Source organism: Oryzias latipes, chromosome 11, assembly GCF_053564925.1.
Source record: "Oryzias latipes strain Hd-rR chromosome 11, Olatipes_Hd-rR_3.1".
Taxonomy (NCBI): Eukaryota; Metazoa; Chordata; class Actinopteri; order Beloniformes; family Adrianichthyidae; genus Oryzias; species Oryzias latipes.
The window spans coordinates 8863355-8882961 of NC_136247.1; the positions used below are offsets into that span (position 1 = coordinate 8863355).

General features: G+C 42.1%; 2 protein-coding genes and 1 long non-coding RNA gene across 4 annotated transcripts in view; 2 read left to right on the top strand and 1 right to left on the bottom strand.

Annotated features, from left to right (window-relative positions):
• ext1c (exostoses (multiple) 1c) overlaps positions 1-8844 on the top strand; it is a 48414-nt gene extending 39570 nt beyond the window's left edge. For both annotated transcript variants that reach the window (XM_011481145.4, XM_078954715.1), the window contains exons 3-12: positions 959-1052; positions 3871-3978; positions 4241-4360; positions 5458-5590; positions 5700-5818; positions 6604-6699; positions 6770-6856; positions 6935-7095; positions 8169-8340; positions 8417-8844. In XM_011481145.4, coding sequence (XP_011479447.1) covers positions 959-1052; positions 3871-3978; positions 4241-4360; positions 5458-5590; positions 5700-5818; positions 6604-6699; positions 6770-6856; positions 6935-7095; positions 8169-8340; positions 8417-8602 — 1276 coding nt within the window. In that variant the 3' untranslated portion in view covers positions 8603-8844. The remainder of the gene's footprint in view (positions 1-958; positions 1053-3870; positions 3979-4240; positions 4361-5457; positions 5591-5699; positions 5819-6603; positions 6700-6769; positions 6857-6934; positions 7096-8168; positions 8341-8416) is intronic.
• A 757-nt stretch (positions 8845-9601) lies between these two features.
• zgc:114119 (Mediator of RNA polymerase II transcription subunit 30-like) lies at positions 9602-12210 on the bottom strand. The gene is made up of 4 exons (XM_004074153.4): positions 11597-12210; positions 10577-10735; positions 10413-10502; positions 9602-10203 (listed from the first exon to the last, which is right to left on the bottom strand). Exons 1-4 carry the CDS (start codon positions 11792-11794, stop codon positions 10108-10110), a joined length of 543 nt encoding a protein of 180 aa, XP_004074201.1. The 5' UTR covers positions 11795-12210; the 3' UTR covers positions 9602-10107.
• A 4248-nt stretch (positions 12211-16458) lies between these two features.
• On the top strand, positions 16459-19352 carry LOC110015945 (uncharacterized). Its single transcript, XR_013658841.1, has 2 exons — positions 16459-16571; positions 18919-19352. It is a non-coding gene; the product is annotated as an uncharacterized LOC110015945 (long non-coding RNA).
• Positions 19353-19607: the final 255 nt, after the last annotated feature.

The following is a 19607-nucleotide window of genomic DNA, read 5'->3' on the forward strand; positions in this document are numbered from 1 at the left end:
GCTTTGGAAACCCAAGCTTGTGGGAAATGATGTGCACAGGCAACATGTGGACGCACGAGGAGGAAGAACACATGTATAACTTGTGACAAGAAGAGAGATTTAGTAAAAACCTGTTCAGTCATTCGCTCTTTACCTTGTACACAGACAGACACCAACATCTCTGCTTCTTCCTCAGTCTTCAGATTCAAATTAAAGTCAACTAAATAAATGTTTTAAATAACTGCATTAATATATTTATTAATTTTAGCTACAAATAATTTATTGCACATTCTTATTTCTGTTTTATAGATTTCTTTAAATCTCTTATGATTAAATTAGGTGTTTTTCATTTCTTATATTATTTTTTTATATTATTTGATACACCATTTTAACACTTTTTGAGTTCCTTTCTTTTAAAATATCGTCCACTTTAGTTCTCCGCACATTCGGTTGTAATTTCTTGGTGGACATTTTCTCCCTTAGTGCTGGAAACAGTACTTCACGAGTTTACCGAATGCACACCAGAGGTTTTGACGGTTCTAAACAAGAACAGGGCTAGAAAATATGTTTGTCCCCACGTCTGTTGCCATGGCGATGAGAAAATTCAAAACTGTTGAAAAGGGTCTGTCTGTAAGGCAACAGAAGGTGGCGTTTGTATTTGCACAGTGTCCAGAATCTAACGTTCTTCACAGCGATGGAGGAGGAGCTGCTCTCACAGGGCACCTCTGCAGACTCTTTTTCAGAGGCTTATTCAATTATTTTTGGGGTCAAGGGCAAACCCGAATCTGGGACCCTCAACCTCCCCCTCTTTTCCAAGCATTGAGCTTTAAAGGCTGGTTTTTGGAATTCAAAGCGCAGCAAACCCACAACTTCCTTTGAAACTCCTTAGGACTTGTGTATTTTTCACGTGTTAAGAATGTTTGCTAATCGTCTGACAGTCTGCATTCATCTCTGATGTTTTTCCTCTCATGTTTGCCAGGTTTGATTACCAGGAGCTTCTTCACAACTCCACCTTCTGCTTGGTGCCTCGAGGCCGCCGCCTCGGCTCCTTTCGCTTCCTAGAGTCTCTGCAGGTAAACAGACGTATGACGTGCACAAACGCCTTCAGCCGACTTAACTAATGTTACCAACAAACACTGAGGATTCACGTTTATTATTATTTTAGGAAAATACTAGTTATGTGACAGTTTTATTGTTTTATTCAATTATTAAAGCTAAAGTTGGCATCCAGTTTTTAACTTCTTTGAGGGTTAAGGGTAAAGTTAAGGGAAAATCTAGTTTACATTTGAATGGATCTTACATGAAGTGTAAATGAACAAATAAAGTCTGAATTGGCTGCATATATTCTACAGATGATGAAGATTCAATCAAATGAAGTTGTTCATTTGTGGAAGTAGTTTTTGATTTGTGAAACCTTGTGGATAAAAATATTTAAGAATTTTGCTGTAAGAACGATATCTTAAGAAACTATTGCTCTGTGTTACAGAGAAATACACAATGGGTGAATATTTAACAATAAACCCCTTGAAGGATAATCTACTCTGAAGGATATTTGGAGCCTGAATTGAGTTGTCTGTGCTAAAATGTCATTCTATGGAAAAAAAAACTAATATTGATTTTAGAGACTTTGTTGTTTGTTGAATCTTCCTCCGCTGTACAATATCTAGGTGGTTTTAAACTAGACTTCATGTAGGACAACTTTAATGAGAAAAAACTTTCTTCCCTTAACTTTCCCCTCAAAAGTTAAGAAAAACCAGAAAAAGAGTTGGACGCCAACCTCATATAGGCCAGTCTGTGTAAATATTGTCTGACATGAAACCAGTCTGTAGCCTAACAATACTTGAGGACCTCAGGCCTCAGATGACGTCAGTGATTGTCCATTAAGACATCACATTTGAAGCACAACTATATTAGAGCAACCTATTGGCAGAATATCCTAATACGCAACAATTGTGATAAAAACTATTTCTGTAAATATAAGTCAAAAGCATCGACTGTAAACAAGAACTGGATATCACCAGTAGAGAATGACTTCCTGTTTAGGGTGCGAGAGGAGAGGTGTTACTTAGTCCAGTTCTGTATACAGTGAATGGTCAAAAGCGACAATGTATTGCTATTATCTTGCACTCCTGCTCTCACTTCTTCAGTAGTAAAGATTGTGAACATATAAAACCTCTTTACTCATTAAATAGTGAACAAATGTTATTTATTCATCTCCATTGTCATGTTTTCTCTGTTCAACCAGCATGATGGAGTTACAATTGTATCTATTGAGTCTCGTGTTCTGTACTGGTTAACTTTCCTACACTTTTATCCTCATTGGCTGAACATCAATGGATGCCAGCAAGGTTTTCCGTTCTGATCATCCACTTGCAAACAAATAGGTCCGTGTACGTCGTTGCTTTCCTCGTCCGAGTTGGAATCTGGATCTAAACTGGACGGCTGGATAGCTTTCATAATTCTCGCCATTTCTGTTGCACCGCTAATGTTAAGTTGGGTTTGTTAAGGCTGGAAGCCAGTAGGAGAGGGTGTAAACAGAGAGCTCTCAGCCATGAGGAAAGAAAGGGGGATGGGGTTGCGCCGCGCCATGGATACCACCCACAACTTCTGACACACTTTCTGATAGACTACTGCCACCCTGGAGAAACTATGGCTAGGTTTTTTGATTTGAGTCTTTTTTTAATGACATAATGGTAATAAAAGACAATTGAGAACCCTTTGATCATAGATCAAATGATCATCAAAGTTGGTCTGTAACCCTTGTGCTATCCTAGGCACTCTAACATTGGGAGTTGGGTCATCTAGACCCACTAGACAGTGCTCTGAACCTTTTTTCTTCAATGATTTATGATCTTCACTGGTGTCCATGGATTACATGAAATCTTTCCACCTTTATCCACCTTTGTCATGGTAGGGAGAACACGTCAATGTAAGGGTGGGGTCATCTAAGATAGCACAAGGGTAAAAAAAAAATGGAGTTAGAGCAGCGTTTAAGGTTGTTAACCAGTTTCTTAACCTCCTCACCTACCAGGTGGACAACTTGTATGACCCTGTTCCTCCCCCTCTCATATCCATCTTAGATCACCTCTCTAGATTCCAGTTTTTAGTTGAACTCGTGTTGCCTTTCAGTGTCAGCAGAGCCCACAGCTAAACTGGAAGTCAACCCAGAGGCAGACCTTCTATCCCTCACAGGCTCCCTTTCAGAGAAAAACCAGAAACCACACGGCTGCTCCCATGTGACCCCATGGCCGGCGCAGAAGCCGAGGATGCCTGAAGTCCACCATTCATGGGTTTGTGGAGTTCAGTCGGAGGCGGATTTTTATTTTATTTTTGGTGGGGGTGACCCTGCTGCTGTCTGACATTCATCTTCCGCAGACAGAAGAAACGCCCGAACTGCACAATGTCGGGTCACAGCTCCTGATGACAAAGTCACATATAGAGACAGGAAGCTGCAAATCAAAGAGGGATGGGGGGGAATGGAACTATAAGAGAAGGAATCAAACCATCCAACAGCCCCCTCCCTGCGGTGCTGATTCCAGATTCTCTGCCAGCCGTTGTAGATTCAGAGACGAGGAGACAGAAGGAGGCCGGCAAAGCACGGGGAAGCAGAAGAACATCAAAAAGCTGTCAGTGGAGACAGAGTTCAAGAAACATCAAAGTCGGCTTCAATAACGCCCTGCGATCTGATGCATTAAGTGTTCTGCTCTGCTCCACTGCAGGTTTCCCCCTCGGTGGATGTTCCTCATTAGCGAGTTCAGACGCGCACATGTGCTCGCCGTGCGTGCGCCTGACAGCGAGGATCAAACCTCGGGGGGCTTCATGGGAACTCGGAGAGAACGAGTTTTCCCCACTTGATCCTGACAGGCTCCTGTTCTCCGTCTTTGCGTCCAGGCAGCGTGCATCCCCGTGCTGCTGAGCAACGGCTGGGAGCTTCCGTTTTCCGACGTCATCCAGTGGAACCAGGCGGTCATCGAGGGAGACGAGCGGCTGCTGCTGCAGGTAAATGGAGCTTTTGTCTGATGATGACGAGACTTGAAACGAGATCTTTCTGAGAAAATGTGGAATACGACCAGTCTTAATCCAGGTTCCCGAGGAGCTTACCTTTCCTCCACAAGAGAGCTCAGTGATTCTTATGAAGCGTGTGAAAGTTTTAGTTTGACTTCAACTATCTCTAGAGCAACCGTAGATTCCTTTCAGTCTCCGTCTTTTCCCGAAATCCCGATCAGCTGTGGAAACCTGGAGCTCCTCTGTGTGTCTGCAGGTGCCGTCCACAGTGCGAGCCGTGGGGAACGAGCGAGTCCTGGCGCTGCGACAGAGGACACAGATGCTGTGGGACGCCTACTTCTCCTCGGTGGACAAAATTGTCCTGACCACGCTGGAGGTGAGCCCATCCACGTCCAGCTGTGAAAGCCAGAGGAGCGCCGGGGAAACGGGAGCGGAGGAGAAAAATCATTTCCTTGGTTGGGAGAAGCAGAATTGCTCAAACCTGAATAAGTCTTTGACCCCCCCCCAAATCCAAGCGTTTCTTCTGTCTGTGAATAGAGTTTCACTTTTCTTTCCAGAATCGTCACTGAAACACTTAAACACCACATGTAGATCCACTGTTGACAGTCTTTCAACTGAGTAAGCAACTCTTCAATCGTTGACGCAATTAACGTAATTTCAGCCAATCAGGAAACAGAGTAAAGGGGCTTTGGCGGTGGGTCAAAGGGCGTGTTATTTATGCATCGCCAGTGACTAAATTAAACTTTTTCCGTTTATATATGGACTTCCTGCTGTCATGAACTGATGATTAAGAGTTAACCCCTAATCATTACACTCCCACCACCGTGTTTGACTTCTTTTTGTGTGAAGGTTTTGTAGGTTCCAGGTTTTTCCTTGTAAGGAAATCAGGTTTTTGTTTTTCTTGTGTTGTCAATAACAAAAAATAAACTACTATTCAACACAAACGAGTCTAGGATCAAAGGACGCGCAGCTTCCAGAGAGTTCTTTGCAGCAGAATATTTTCTTCTGACATTTTGAGAAAACAATCCAGATGTTTCTAGCAGTTGTGCACTGCAGTGATTTTCTCAAAGACCTTTTTCTCCAAATTTTGGGACAAATGTTTCTTTCTGACTGTCGAATCCTGAACTTTGACATCATTTGAGGCAAGTGAGGGCTTTACTTCTTTTCATCTTCTTCTGCTTCTTTTCTGATCGAAATCTTCGTCCCCAGTGACACATTCGCTCCTGCCCACCACTAATGAATCATTTCAGTGAAAAATATGTCCAAAGTAAATTGTACATCTATCAAAAAAGGAGGGAAAATACTTTTCAGGACAAGAAGTGTTTTCTGGTTAATGAAAGTATCTAAGAGTTTCTCTCTGCCCTCGCTCAGTAATCAGGAGCACCTTCATGTTTGTGTTAAGCCAGTCCTTTCTGTCGTCATCTCTTTGCTGCCCCCTGCTGGTGTGTAAAACTACAACTGCTGCGTCTGCAGATCATCAAGGACCGAGTGTTTTCTCACACGTCGAGGAACAAGTACATGTGGAACTCACTGCCTGGAGGCCTCTTCGCCTTACCAGAGTACTCCTCCCACCTGGAGCACTTCCCCTTCTACTACCTGGGGTTAGGTGAGCGGAAATTTGGAGTTCGGCATTTCGGTTCAACCGTGGACCCAAATGGAGAGTCGAGCGATACTTGACTGTGAACGCATGTCCCACTTTTCATCTGTTCTCTCAGGCCTCAGTGCTTCTCAGGAGTTCACCGCCGTCATCCACGCCGTCTCGCCGCTGGTGTCCCAGTCCCAGCCAATCATGAAGCTGCTGCAGGTGGTGTCCAAATCCAAGTACTGCTCCCAGGTGAGCCGGGTCACAGAGCGCGCTCAGAGCATGAGGAAATCCTTCAGGAGCTAAACATGCCATGTGTTTACTGTCAAACCCGCTCCAGATGATTTTTAATCTGTGCTTCATCCACTTCATATCTCTTAGGATTTTCAGAAAATCTTACTGCTAAATGAAAATTTAATCACGTAGAAGAATTTAAACCAAATTCCAAAGAAGAACATCTGCACTTTTTCTGACTTTTCTGAAAATGTTTAGCATGTTAAAGACTGTTTTTTCACCTGCAATGCATAAAAGTCAGCAGGTGTTTCCTTTTGTATTTTTACATGTTAACCTTTTAAAAATGTTCCTAAAAGTTTTTGTTTGTAACAACAAAGATCACAGATGCTGTTTGATCACAGATGCTCTTTGGGCTCACGGATTTCCAGCTGAAAAAAAGCTTCAGAGTCAGAAAAGTTCTTCCTTTGTTCTTTAGTTATTTGATTAGAAAATCACAAAACCAAATAAGTTGGTGATTTTTCTTTCTAAATGTGTACATTTAAAGCTTAAATGGAATCTCTGTAATTAAAGGATTGGACAATTTTCTCTTTTAGCGTTAACCCAAAAACACAATTTACAGATTTTTCTTGGTAATTAACATTTTCCCTAAAATTCACATCGTTTTTTAAATTTTATTTCAACTTTTTATTGAATTGCGGTTCCTTCAAGGTGTCACTCGAAAGCCGATCTTTCTGGCGCTTGAACTTTTCCAGGCGACACTCCTAATGTCATGTTCCTGATGCCCCGCCCCCATGCTCTTCCAGATCATCATTGTGTGGAACAGCGAGAAGCCGCAGCCCAGCCGGAGTAAGTGGCCCCCCATGCCTGTCCCCCTCACTGTGACGGACGGCAGGAGGAAGGTGAGAGCGGCTCTATGCTGCCGCGGCGTCGTGCCGTCACCGTCGACACTCACAGCTGCTTCTCTTCCAGACCACCAGTCGGTTTCTACCTCACGTTGCCATAGAAACAGAGGCGGTGTTGAGCCTGGACGAGGACACTGTTCTTCTGACCAGTGAGGTGGGTGCTGCTGCACATAAAGTCCGGTGCGGCGGCCAATCGGTTGGCCTGACCGACATGTTCGCCGTGCGCACACAGGTGAACTTTGCCTTCCTGGTGTGGAGGAGCTTCCCGGACCGGATCGTGGGGTACCCGTCCCGGAGCCACTTCTGGGACCCCCTGAGGCACGCCTGGGGCTACACCTCCAAATGGACCAACGAATATTCCATCGTCCTGACGGGGGCCGCCTTCTACCACAGGTAACTCCAAATGTAACTAAAAAAAGGCTTCGAATCCAAAAGGAGGCCTCGTGGTCGAGTCTGAATTCAGGTTTTCCGCCCATTTAGTTGAACCCTTCAAACCAGTAAGAATAGATAAAAGATACTACAAAGGTCAGAATGGATACATGTAGTTTATTTTATTTGATGACTTTCTTCATTCGATGCCACTCACTAGAGATTTTATTTTTACAGATGAGTGCCAATCATTCATTTCTGAATGGGTTCATTGGAATTTTTCCTGTACTTTTTCTTCAAATTCTACTTTAAATTTTTTTTTTTTAATTATTGATTGTAGTTTAAGTGAACTGAATCTGGTTCAGAACTGTACGGCTGGAAAGCTCCACTATTGCTCGCCATTTTTGTTGCACCGCTAATATTGGGTTAGGGGTGTGAGGGGCTGTAAGCAGAGAGCTCTCAACAATGGGGGGGGGGGGGGGGGGGGGGGGTTGTGTCCCACAGCTCAGAGGTGAATTTCTAATAAACCACTGCCGCTCTGCAGAAACTATGTCCTAGAATAGCAATAGGTTGCATGTCGGTTCAAAGCCAATATGAAAAGCCGCTTTTCTCTGAATCAGCTCATTCACATTGATCACATGAACTGTCAGAGAGTGTGTTGTGTAGACATCACCGGTTTCCAGATAGCGTCCCTCTGGACTTGACGGTGGTTTTTCAAATGCTGCAGCAGTTTTTAAGGTTTCCAAAGGATCTATTTAATGTCCAGGAGTTCAGTTTGGTCCATATCATAGACCTTTTATAGTCTATAATAACTCTGCTGAATAAACCTAGCAAAACACTAAATACAGTTGACGAGTTCATAGCATTTTAAGACCTATTAAGTCAAATTCTACACCTTCTGATACATTTTCTGTGGTTCCTGTTTAGTGAAGTCAAAATATTGACTTTGAAACGGCAAAGTTGAAACACAGTGACCAAAAATGGGACAGAACATCTGGATCACATGTGGGGAACTGCTTCTTTAGTCCCACAGAGACTTTTGGTTTGAATGATAGTGGATGAAGATGGATTTCCATGATGACCCTTTGACCTTGCAGGTACTACCACCACCTGTTCTCCCACTACCTGCCCCAGTCACTCCGCATCCTGGTGGACCGGACCTCCAACTGTGAGGACATCCTGATGAACTTCCTCGTGTCTTCTGTGACTCACCTGCCACCCATCAAGGTGGCTCAGCGGAAGCAGTACAAGGAGCTGCCCGGCCCGCAGGTAAGCTCCACCCCCTTGCGTTAGCAGCCTGTGTTGATCTGAAGGCTCAGTGACTCGGTCTGGTCTGACTCAACAGGGTACGAAGAGCGCCCCCTGGGCAAGCTCGGAGCACTTCAACCAGAGGCAGGAGTGCGTCAACACCTTCGCCAGCTGGTTTGGCTACATGCCTCTGGTCCACTCTCAGCTCCGTCTGGACCCGGTGCTCTTCAAAGACCAGGTCTCCGTCTTCCGCAAGAAGTACAAAGACCTGGAGCGAATCTAATGAAAGTAGACTTCAAAGACAGACAATGGCAGGGTCCACAGAGGACTGACTTGGAGTTTTTCTAATTGAAAAACTTCTAGAATATCTTGAGAGTCTGAACAGGCAATCGAGCAAAATGAAGGAGTTTCCGTGAGCGGAGAGCAAGGATTCCATCCGACGAACTGGAGCTGAGCAGAGACTGGAAACGCCCCATTCCAACTGCTATGCTGGCAGTGAAAACGAATAAAATGGTTTCAACTGCACGCCGCCTGCGAAGTTTCATGGGTTTCGTTTCGGGTTTGACAAACTTGACCAAAACAGAAACAAACCCGGTTTAATTTCGAGGTAAAATGCCTAAATGCAGCAGGAAGTAATCAAGACATATTTAGAGAGATGCCAAAGTCGCAAACTCCAAAACTGTCACAAAAACTTTAGCTAACGTACAACCTTTCATACTAACAGTCGGAGTTAGCCGAGTTCAATTTTATGTTTGCTGACTTAGGGGGGAAAAAGCTATGAAGTGACCGTCCAGTCCCACTTTTAATTCCCCCTTTGGCTGCAGATGGAGGCAACGACTCGCTTGAACGATACGGTCTCTGCAAAACAGACTTTTTTGGTTTTTTTTCACATTTGCTGACGTGATTATTACACGTTATTACATGTTAATGAAGATAATAAGGACAAAAAATGAATTGTCTTATTGTCAAATGGCCTCCCATCACCTAGAAATGACACTAACTTTAGTAAGCCTTCATAAACTACACAGCGCCCCCAGTGGCTGACTAAAATATAGGCCACAGTGCATTAAAACAAAACTATAAAACCTATTTACAAAAATGTGGTTTTATGTTTACGATTTTTCTCTTGGTGTCATGTCAGCATTGAGAATTGTCAACATAAAAGCAGATATTTTCAGTCAAAATGTGATTTCACTTCCAGATATTTTCCGCTCATCACTCCCCAGGAGTGACGTTTCACTTTACCAGAGCAGCAGATGATTGAGTTCTCTGAAGAAATGCGTTTTTATTACAAATACAGCCTTTTAATGTTTTTTTAAATGGACAAAGAAAAGTTTGTTTCAAAGGAAACAGTTTCAGCTTAGTGTGCACGGCGACAGAAATGAGACAAGAAAATGGCCAAACAGAAACCACATCAACTTTAGGACGTTCATCAATAAAAACGCAGAGTTCCGCGCAGAAAACCTGAGATCCAGAGCTGCCGAGACTCTCTCAGTGCTGTAGAGACGTTTGTAAACAGGAATATTTGAGCCGCCTCGGCTTTACCTGCAAGGACCCACCTGTGTTCGGCGTCATGGCAACACAAAAAAAAACAACTAAAATGACCCCGACTGCACCGTGTCCATGTCAACACTTACAGTCCAGGTTTTTCTTTTCTTTTGCGAAAACGTTTTTTCGTCAAACGATCGGTAACAGCAGTCAGTGAGGAGTGCAGAAGAGGCGGGACTTCCCGTCTCGGTCCTCTGACAAAGGGAGCATCGCTTCACCTTCTCTGTTGGTCGCGCGCCGTCACTTCCTGAGCGTCAGCATGGCGTTGACGTCCCACAGCAGGTTCCTCATCTGGTCCATCAGGACTTTCATCTCCTGGTTCTTCTGACGCACCTTCTGCAAGGCATCATGGGAGCCCATCAGAGTCCGCCGAGCGTGTGAGGTTTGTCGCTAATCCTTTCTATTGACAGTGGTTACCGTTCACGTTTTCGGAAGTCTATCTCCATGACAACAGCGCTTTTTGTCTTTCGTTTTTAATTTCTCAAATTGTGACCTTTTGTAGGACAACCTAGTGTCAATAAAGCTTTGCACAGCAACACACCCACCTCCAAGACTTCCTGTCTCTCCTGGCTGACAGTGGGACTGCAGGGCTCCACCCGAACAGAAACCAGGTCCTCCCCCACGTACGGCACGAGCTGCAGAAACGCCGCAGTCAGGGTCATCACAGAGCTCCTCCCCTCACCACACTGGAACAAGCCTCACGCCTCACCTCTGCAGGCTCCTCCTGCAGGTCAGAGGTCATCTCCACGCAGCGCTCGTACAGCAGCCGGAGCTTCCTGAAGAGCAAAGCCAGCTGGCGGAGATGCTCCTGCAGTTTCCCGAAGCGATCCTGGTACATGGCGTGGCTCTGAGTCACGCCGTTCGGCAGCTGAATCAAAGATTTTAAAATATATATATATTTAAAAACAACTAAAGCAAAGTAACAGTCATGTCTTATGCATCACACCCAGAAAAAAATTATTTTTGTTTTTTAAAGGAACAAACAACTTCAAAAAAGTTTACATTCGTTCTCTTTAATTGTTTCTGACTTTGTTTAGATGCTCAGACCTTTGCATCTTCACTTTGTTTAGTAAATGATAACCAATCAGTCGCAATGAAAAAACTTGGATCAGACCTCCATTTTTGGAACATGGTTTAGTTAGGTTCACTAAAGGATTTATATATATAAAAATGCAGAAAAACACTTTTTTCCTTTATTATCAAAAAGAAAGATCTAGCTTTTTTTTTCTTTTTCTTTAATGTCCCTTTAGGGGCTCCGTACTAATAAGCCAGTAACAATAAAGAAAACCCTTTCAGTTGGCTTTGTTCAACCTAATTTCTTATGTTTATCCAACTCGATATTTTTTTACAACTCAAATTTACATATTTACCTAAATAAATGTCATATTACTCCAATTCAATTAAATGTTTTTCTATATTAATTTATTTTACTTCTTGAACTCTCATTTGCCTACATTTAAGGCTGCAGATTTTCTCATTTTGACTGTAACTTCAGTTTTTAGACCATTCTGATGCATTAGTGGTGCTAAATAAACTCATCCTCTCTCTCCCTCCCTCCCTCTCACTCATGGTACAGAAAGAATTAAACATAACAGGGTAAATTAACTTGGAAAAAACACAGTAAAACAGCTAAACAACTAAACATATTTAGACAAAAACTTAAGTCAACTGAAAGTAATTAAACTATGTCGCTCTTTTACGGTTCTTTACTAGGAGGCGGGTTACCTACCTGTGTGGCCCGCGTGATCTGAAAGATCTCCATTGTGCGCGTGACGATGTCCTGCACGGTCTCCTGTCCGATCCTGCACAGGAACACCGGGGAGATCTCTCTGAGAGCTCCCTGCTGAGGGGGCTGCTGGCCCGGAGCCGCCGAGGCGCCGGGGAGCATCCCCGCCATGCCCGGCTTCTGAGGCAGAGAGGCCGCCATGATGACATGAGCCGGCGGAGCAACAAAGGAATGAGGTAGCCGCCGGAAGACTCCTCGGTTAGTTGACTGTTACAAATTATATCTAAAAATAAAAAACAAGAAGATACCGCTGTGGTAAACGTAGCTTCTTCTCGCTTAACAGAAAATTTGCGTCTTCTAAATCCAGAATTGAAAATCCTGTTTCGTCTCCTAAATAGCTAGTTTAGCTTCTTGCTTCCTGCTGACTTTAACAGACAAAGTCTTCCGACTGGTTCGATTCAAACGTCTTGTTCGGGCTCGATTTTGGTGTTACGGAATATCTTATTTCAAAAACAAAGCACATCAAAACAAGCAGAGCTACTACAGGGTTTCTGCCTGTTTTACTGGCGCGCTCTGTGACGTCACTTCCGCAATGAGTCTGTCGTTTCCGAAACTAGGGGGCGACAAACTGCAGGACAAAACAAATTCACAAATTCTGTAAATATAACCAATGTACGTCATTACAAATCTAATGTCACAATAATGTATTACTTTTTTAGATAAATTATTAGTACAAGGCATTTCCAATAATTTATGGTTAATATTTTCCCCATTATACACTTATAAACTTGTGAATTACAGCAAATTTACAACTAAATGTTTGATCATTTGAAGCGGTAATACAATGAGACATTCGAGGATGAAGAAATGCCCCAAATAATATTTGTTTTTGTGCTTATGGGAAGTCACTTCAAGTTGTTTTTTTTTTACATATTGACCTAAATTACGGAGTTAACCTAAATTTACGTCCTCATCAAGTTGCCATTTTTTCTTTTTACGTTTTTCCAAGGTACACAGGCCTTCACTTTTCTGTTTGCTCTCTTTTCCTATTTCTAAAATAGATACTATTATGCCATACTTGTTATACTAACTGAAATACTTTGTGATATATTTATATCTTTAAAAATCCTGTTCTATTTCTACAGATATTATGAAAAATAAACCTACGCAGTACAGGGCTCGTAAAGCATTATAATGTTGACAGAATAATATTGTAGCCTGAAATAATGAATTACTTTTGCAGAACAATATGTAATCTGGAATTTAAAGAAAATTGCACATTACTGAGCATAATTAGGTTAAAAACATTCAAAGTAAAACACCAAAGGCAACAACTAAACACCACAGATAGTTTTTTATGTTAGCTCTAAATTAGCTTGAAAACAGGAGAGGGACATTAAATGAGAAAACAAAATACAATGTAAAGTGAGCTAAATCATGCAGCATTTGGCTACATTAGCCAAAGAAAAACTTAAACAAAAACCATGACTAACCAGTGTTATTGAAATCTATATGTTTTTGAGGTTCAGTTTTTTTTCTCAAACTACAAACTTCTGCAGAAAAGTTGCTTTATCTTAAACAAGAACCAAGGAAAGTGAAATGCGAGGATCATATTTTACTATATGTAAAGAAACAATCATGGAGGCGACTTAAGGTGGATGTTGCGGCACAGTTGGCTTCTGGGATGTATTAGAAACTACCAGAAAAATATGATCGCAGTAGTTGTAATAAAACACCATCACAAACCTATTTATTTATTTCAGTTTATGTTGAGGAACACTACAAATGGCCCCATAAAGCTACCCAAAGGTAAGGGTAAACATCAGCACCACATGACCCAAGTGACATCATTCCACAATTGTTCTCATTTCGTGGTCAAACTGTTTTGAAATTGCTTGAATGAAGAAGTCGTATCCAAAGGATTGAGGTCTGAGAGTGAACATAAAGGTTTGTTTTGTGTCTCAGAGGCACCTGACTCAGTATGACGTTGTGTTATCTACACTTTGAAATCATGGACACCAGGAAAGATGGTGGAACAAAGTGACCGATAAGTTCAAACAAAGAGCTGGCTGTAATCCCGGACAGGAAGTTGAGCAGCAGGAACTATCCTGCTTCTTCCTTAGAGGCGGCCAAAGCTGATGTTCAGGTGACTGTCACAGCTGAACTGCTCAGGTATGGCTGATCAGACTCTTCCACTCAATAAAGGTTTCCTAGTATTATGTTAAACACAAGCCAAGAGTCAAACCTTTTCATTTCACTGATTTACAGTATGTGGATATGATGGACAAAAAAACAAGGTTCTGAAAAGGTTTAGAAGGGACCAGAACCAAAGAACAATGAGCAAAAAAAATAACATTTTAAACTAGTTTTAGCTGACCCAGCTGCATTGGACAGGACCATTCCTGCCGCCAACATACCAGCATGAGATTCACGCCACTTTTATATGAACTGTGAAAAGTGCAAAAGCACATCTTTCCTGTTATCAAAGTCACGTCACAGGTCACCTCGGGTTTCAGGTTCATGATTTTATCACATCAATAGTTCTGCGCTAGCTTCCTCCTCACCATCCCTTTTGACCGAATGTAAATATGAACAAGGAAACGGATTACAGAGCAGGACGTTTCAGACTAACAAAAGCTTTGAAATTAAGTTCAGAATCCCAAGACTCAGAAAAGCTGCTTTTAGATTTTTGACAGCGTCCATTATCTTTTTTTTCTTCTACCTGTTCTATCCAACAGCTGAGCAAACAGATGAGAGCTGAAAGTCTCTTGTGTTGGACATATTTCACTTTTACAATAGGGTTTATAGATGGCACTACACAACCCCTATTGTATTTTCAAACATGTCATTTAGCTTCAAATTGAATCACAGCTCAAAATAAGAAAGCACCACAACCAATAACGTCCCAGTCGGAGCTCAGAATAGCTACGAGTTTATTTTGTTTTAGCGTGTAAGTTCCATTATTTCTTCTGGGGTTCCTCAGGGGTTTGCACGTGGACCTCTCCTGTTTTATTTGAATCAGCTAAGATTCAAATCAGCTCAATTTGTATCTTCAGTTTTTGTGAAGTTTGATATGTCACTGCAGCCTCTCCCGTTATAGCACGTGAGCTAATATTTTCATATGATTAGATTTTTAGCTTCTCTGTCACGGAAGACCATTTTTTAGTCCTTTAAAATTATTTGTAAGGGCATTAAGTCATTTGCTAACGGTAATAGTTTGATTCTGGACCATCACAAATGTGTAAGAAAAAAGAAAAAACTCAACATAGCACCTGTTATCGTTGATGTCGACTCATACCTATCAAAATTAACACTGTTGTCTCCATTGCTTTCTGATGGTTTTAAGGTGTGAGATAAAGCTAAGCTTTTTTAACTGAATTTAAAACAGAAAATGATGTAAGGATGCAAAACAGAAAGAAAGAAAAGATCGTCCTGACAAATATCAAATCACAGTATCACTACCAGCAGCGATGGTAGACAGAAGATTTGTTTAGGTGCGCACTGCGTTTGAATAAAAAATATATTTTGAATGAGGTCACTCCTAATGATGTGCTGCTACAACAAAACTTAAAAGGCTGCCCAACCAACCCCAAGCTCTGGAGATACCGCCCTAACTGAATGACCAGAGCTGGAGCCGTAGAAAGAAAGTAAAATATTAGCCAGCTATTCTGAATCCAGCTGGGGGAAGTGATCGTCATCTCAGTCAGAACGTGCTGCTTCTTAACTCTGGATTGCAGTTTACTGAGCTATAAGTGTCCATCATTTAACATTTCCTGACAACATGGATTTAAAAAGGCAACAAAGCTTGGTGAAGTGATAATAAATGTGCCAAAAATTGACCAAGTATTGGTAAAAAGTGCACAAATCGAGTCAGGAATTTCCCTGTTGTGTGGTCTGCTTCACTGTTGAGCACAGCTAGCTGCCTGGAAGCGTCAGAAAGTTCCAACAGTTGCTTGTCTGGAGGTCTGTATTGTCCAAGTTCCAACATTTTATTTTGATTTCTGTAAATTACTTTTGCTTTCTGAAATGTTTTTTTCTTTTTTATGGAAACCGGAAAAAGTCTATCATTTCAACTAAAAATTATGTGACATGAAGCAATAGTGCTTATCTTCATCCAATCACTGATGTTCCATCGTACCTACCTTTTCCAGTTTCATCGAGTGTTTTTTTCCCAACATTTTATTTTGTTTTCTGGAAATTATTTTTGTTTTCCGAAATGTTTTGCTGTTTTAGTTTTTTGTGCTTTGGTTCCTGGAAGGAGTGATTTGTTAATGTAATTTGCAATTGAGGGGCACCGTACTTTAACCCCTTAGGAATCTAGCAAAAGCAAAATTGTTTATCCAGACCAAAACTCTGGGCTTTGATGTCATTATTTTTGGCCTACTCGATAAAATCTGATCACGGTTAGACTGGCCACCAGCATGGTACAAATCCCACAGTGCACCACCACCATGTCAGAATTTTGATTTTAAGTGTTTTTGGCTCATTGAAAAATGTTGTTAGTTAAAATTGAATCCAACAAAAGCTTTGTAAAGAGATTTAAAAAATAAATGCAACTGATTTTCTTTACCTTATTTTTTAATATTGCTTTTAGGTACAAACTGTCTTAAATGTGTTGTTAATTCCAGCATCTCAAAGTGGCACACTCAGGTGTGTGTTGTTTGCATTGTTTTTGTCATAGTATAAGAAAAAGGCCACAGCGGATCAGCCCATTAACAAGAAGAGGAACGGATACTTGGGAAATAAAGAACAGATTTTATGTGTTTCCACCTTGAATGTGTAAGCTGTAAAACTTGGTTTGATGAACTTTGTGTGGAGGCGTCACAGAGTTCTTCTCTGTTATCAGCATCAGGGCTGAACACACAGGTATATAAGAGGTAACCCTGACAACCATCCAGCAGAACCAGAGGCCATGGAGAGAGCGAGAAACTTTGTTCTGTGCGTCTGTCTGGGTGTCTTTTTACTGGACGGCTATCAGGTAAGACACAATTTAAAAAATTAAAAAATAAATCTCAAGTTCAGACTTCCATGACCTTCAAGCAGGACTTTTGCTGCATGTAAAGCCATCCGAGCAGCTGACCTTGTTTTTCTACTGTAAGTGTGGTTGCAGTCAAATCAGAGCAGGCGATTTACATGGAACTCAGTCAAAACCAAACACCAGCGCGGGCAAAGAGAGGCTGCTTCTTAAAATACTCCTGGTGTGTTTTGTTGGAACTGACAGACGTGTTCCGAGCTTTAAAAAAACCACAGGACTGCTGTCTGCTAACAGAAATAGAATATTTTTCATAGTTCTTTGTGAAACTCCTCCTAATCCCTCGCTCCTTATGTTTTGCTGTTTTTTGTTCTCCTAACTGGCTTCAATCTGTAGTTTTACTCAGCAAACAATAATTTTGAGTGGTTTCTATGGCAACAGCAGAAAAAAGTAAAAAGATGTACATTTTGGCGATTTTTACACCAGACTCAGCCATTGTTAGCACTTTACCTGTATTTTTGGCACAATAGGGCGCACCGAATCATAAGACCATCGTCAATGAATGGTCAATTTTGGAACTACACAAGGTTCACTGTAGAGATAACAGTCAGAGGTAAGCCAGTCAGTCAGTCTTTATCAAATCTGTTTACATTAATTCCAGAACGTGTTTGTAGAAAGCCACATGTTCGTCAGAAGACATTCCTGTAACTCAACCAACCTTGTTTGCAACAGGTAAAAAACAGACTGACATTTTGACTCAGTATCTCTCCAAATCGCATTTGGCATCAGTAACTTAAACATAACCCGAATTAATCCGGACAGTTGTTTTTATTTTTTTAAATAGTTGCTTTGAAGTGTACCTTATAGTTTGGAAAATAAATTAGTAGCATTTTTTTTTTGTTAAATTCAGATTATTGTTTTAACTGTAGCTTGGGTTTAAATTTGCTCTGCAGCATGTTCCATACAGAAAAAGAAGAGTTCATAAATTTTTGTTCCCGAGTTTCTAATTACAGGTCTCAGTGTGCTTCAGCTCCAGTGTGGGTCCCTGTCATGGTTGTGTAACACACAAATTTAGCTCCCAGCAATCTGAAAGTAATGCAGATTTGCAGACCGCAGCCGCATGCAAAGTCTCGCTAATGCGTTCATGGTTCACGGGGAGCTGCTCAAACAGCAGGTGCCTGGCTTTTGCATGTGTGCAAAAAAGATGCTTCACACACACACGTATGTACATGCACACAACAGGATCCAGGATCAAATGAAACCAGTGTTTGCAGGAGGAAACTCATTCAGTGATCTGATGTGATGTAAAAAAATCACAGATCTGCAGTAGATCTGGTTATAGAAATGTCATTCATGAAGAATACTCATTATTATTATTTTTACATTTTACATATTATTATTACATTCATTATGCACCCCAACAGACCAAAAGAAGCAGAGTGCACTCCTCAACTTCAAGAAAATAATCCAGCAGGTGTGAGATGATCACTGAACCATTTGTGTAATTAACTTAATACTGGCGGATTCTAAAGTGGCGGAAAGCCGCCTTGTGCCATTATGCAACACTTTACGCTAGTAATATTTTACAAAGCCATAATGGAAAAGCTGCTTTTGTTCGCGCTAGAATCAACTGATTCATTGTGATTGTGTCAACAGTCGAACATTTACGGTGTATCAAAGAGCGTGCATTCAAGTATCGCCAGCGACAGCTCCGGTGTTAAAGGGTTAGTCGGATGAGAATTCCACATTAGGGCAAAACAGGAAACAAAACATTTAAAATAAAAGTTCACCAAGAATTTCAGATAATGTTGCGCTTCCCTCTTGAAGTGGACTTTCACGCCTTCAGTGACCAGCTTCAGCCGTCAGCGTTCACAGTTACATTTATCATCACACAACCAGGGATGGCAGTTTAGCTCAGGCGGTAGAGCAGGTCGTCCAACAACCGAAGGGTTGGCAGATCCATCCCCGCTCTCCCCAGCCAGCTGTCGCCCCCCGAGTGCGGCCAGCCCGCAGCCCACCGCTCCCCCCAGGGGATGGGTCAAAATGCAGAGAAGAATTTCCCCACTGTGGGATAAATAAGGTATCAATAATTAATTATTATTATTAGTTTCAGGTGAAATTTGTCTTTGTGCTGCGATACACAAACAAAGCAATTTGTTGCAACCCAAAGAGAGAACATTTCTGGGTGCTTCCTTCCTGTGTTTTCTTTGCACACCCTCTAAATTTTAGAGCCAAAAAGAAGTGATTACTGCTCTTTCTTGGAGATTTTCAAACACAGCCGAGTCTATAGGAAGGTTCTTGTTCTGGTTTGTGAAGGTGGACCCGTTTCATCTTCAACTTCTCTTGTTTTCAGGCAACAACTCCAACCATATGCAGCTCCTGTTCAAACATTTCAGGCACAACAGAGTCTGCAAACGACACCCATCCCTCAGAGCCCGCTGGGCCCGCAGAGACCACGCCACTGATCAACCACAGCGCCGGCCCAACTACCTCCGGCTTCCACAGCAGCAAAGGTCCGCCTTCAGCCTCCCCCGTCTTCCCCTCAAGCTATCCTCAGACAAACACGGTGACCTCAGCGGCGACTGGGACCTCCACGGCTGGGCAGGAGCCAGGCAGGGACACCTCAACCCCCCCGGCAGCCTCCACGCCATCGGGCAGCTCGTCCTGCACGCCTGGAGGCTGCAGCCCAATACTGCTGTGTGCCGCCTGTGTCCTGCTGCTCTCCTAAATCCTTGGCATCTCGTGGTTTTTTTATGTGAAGCAGAAATAAATCAAAATTTCAGTTCATTTTATTGCAAAAAAAAAAAAAAAAACAGCTTTCTGACAAGATGAATGATTAAAAACAGCAACAAGTCGCCTCCATGCCCCCAAATCTTCTCTGCAGCTCGCAGCACCGGGGCATTGCCAGCGGCAAGAAATAACAAATATTCTTCAGATTACTGCAACTCTTCGCCTGTTTACGAAATTAACATAACTCCGACAAAATCTGAGGGGAGGACAGCAGCTATTCCCCGAGATTTGACGCTTTACAGTAGTGATCAG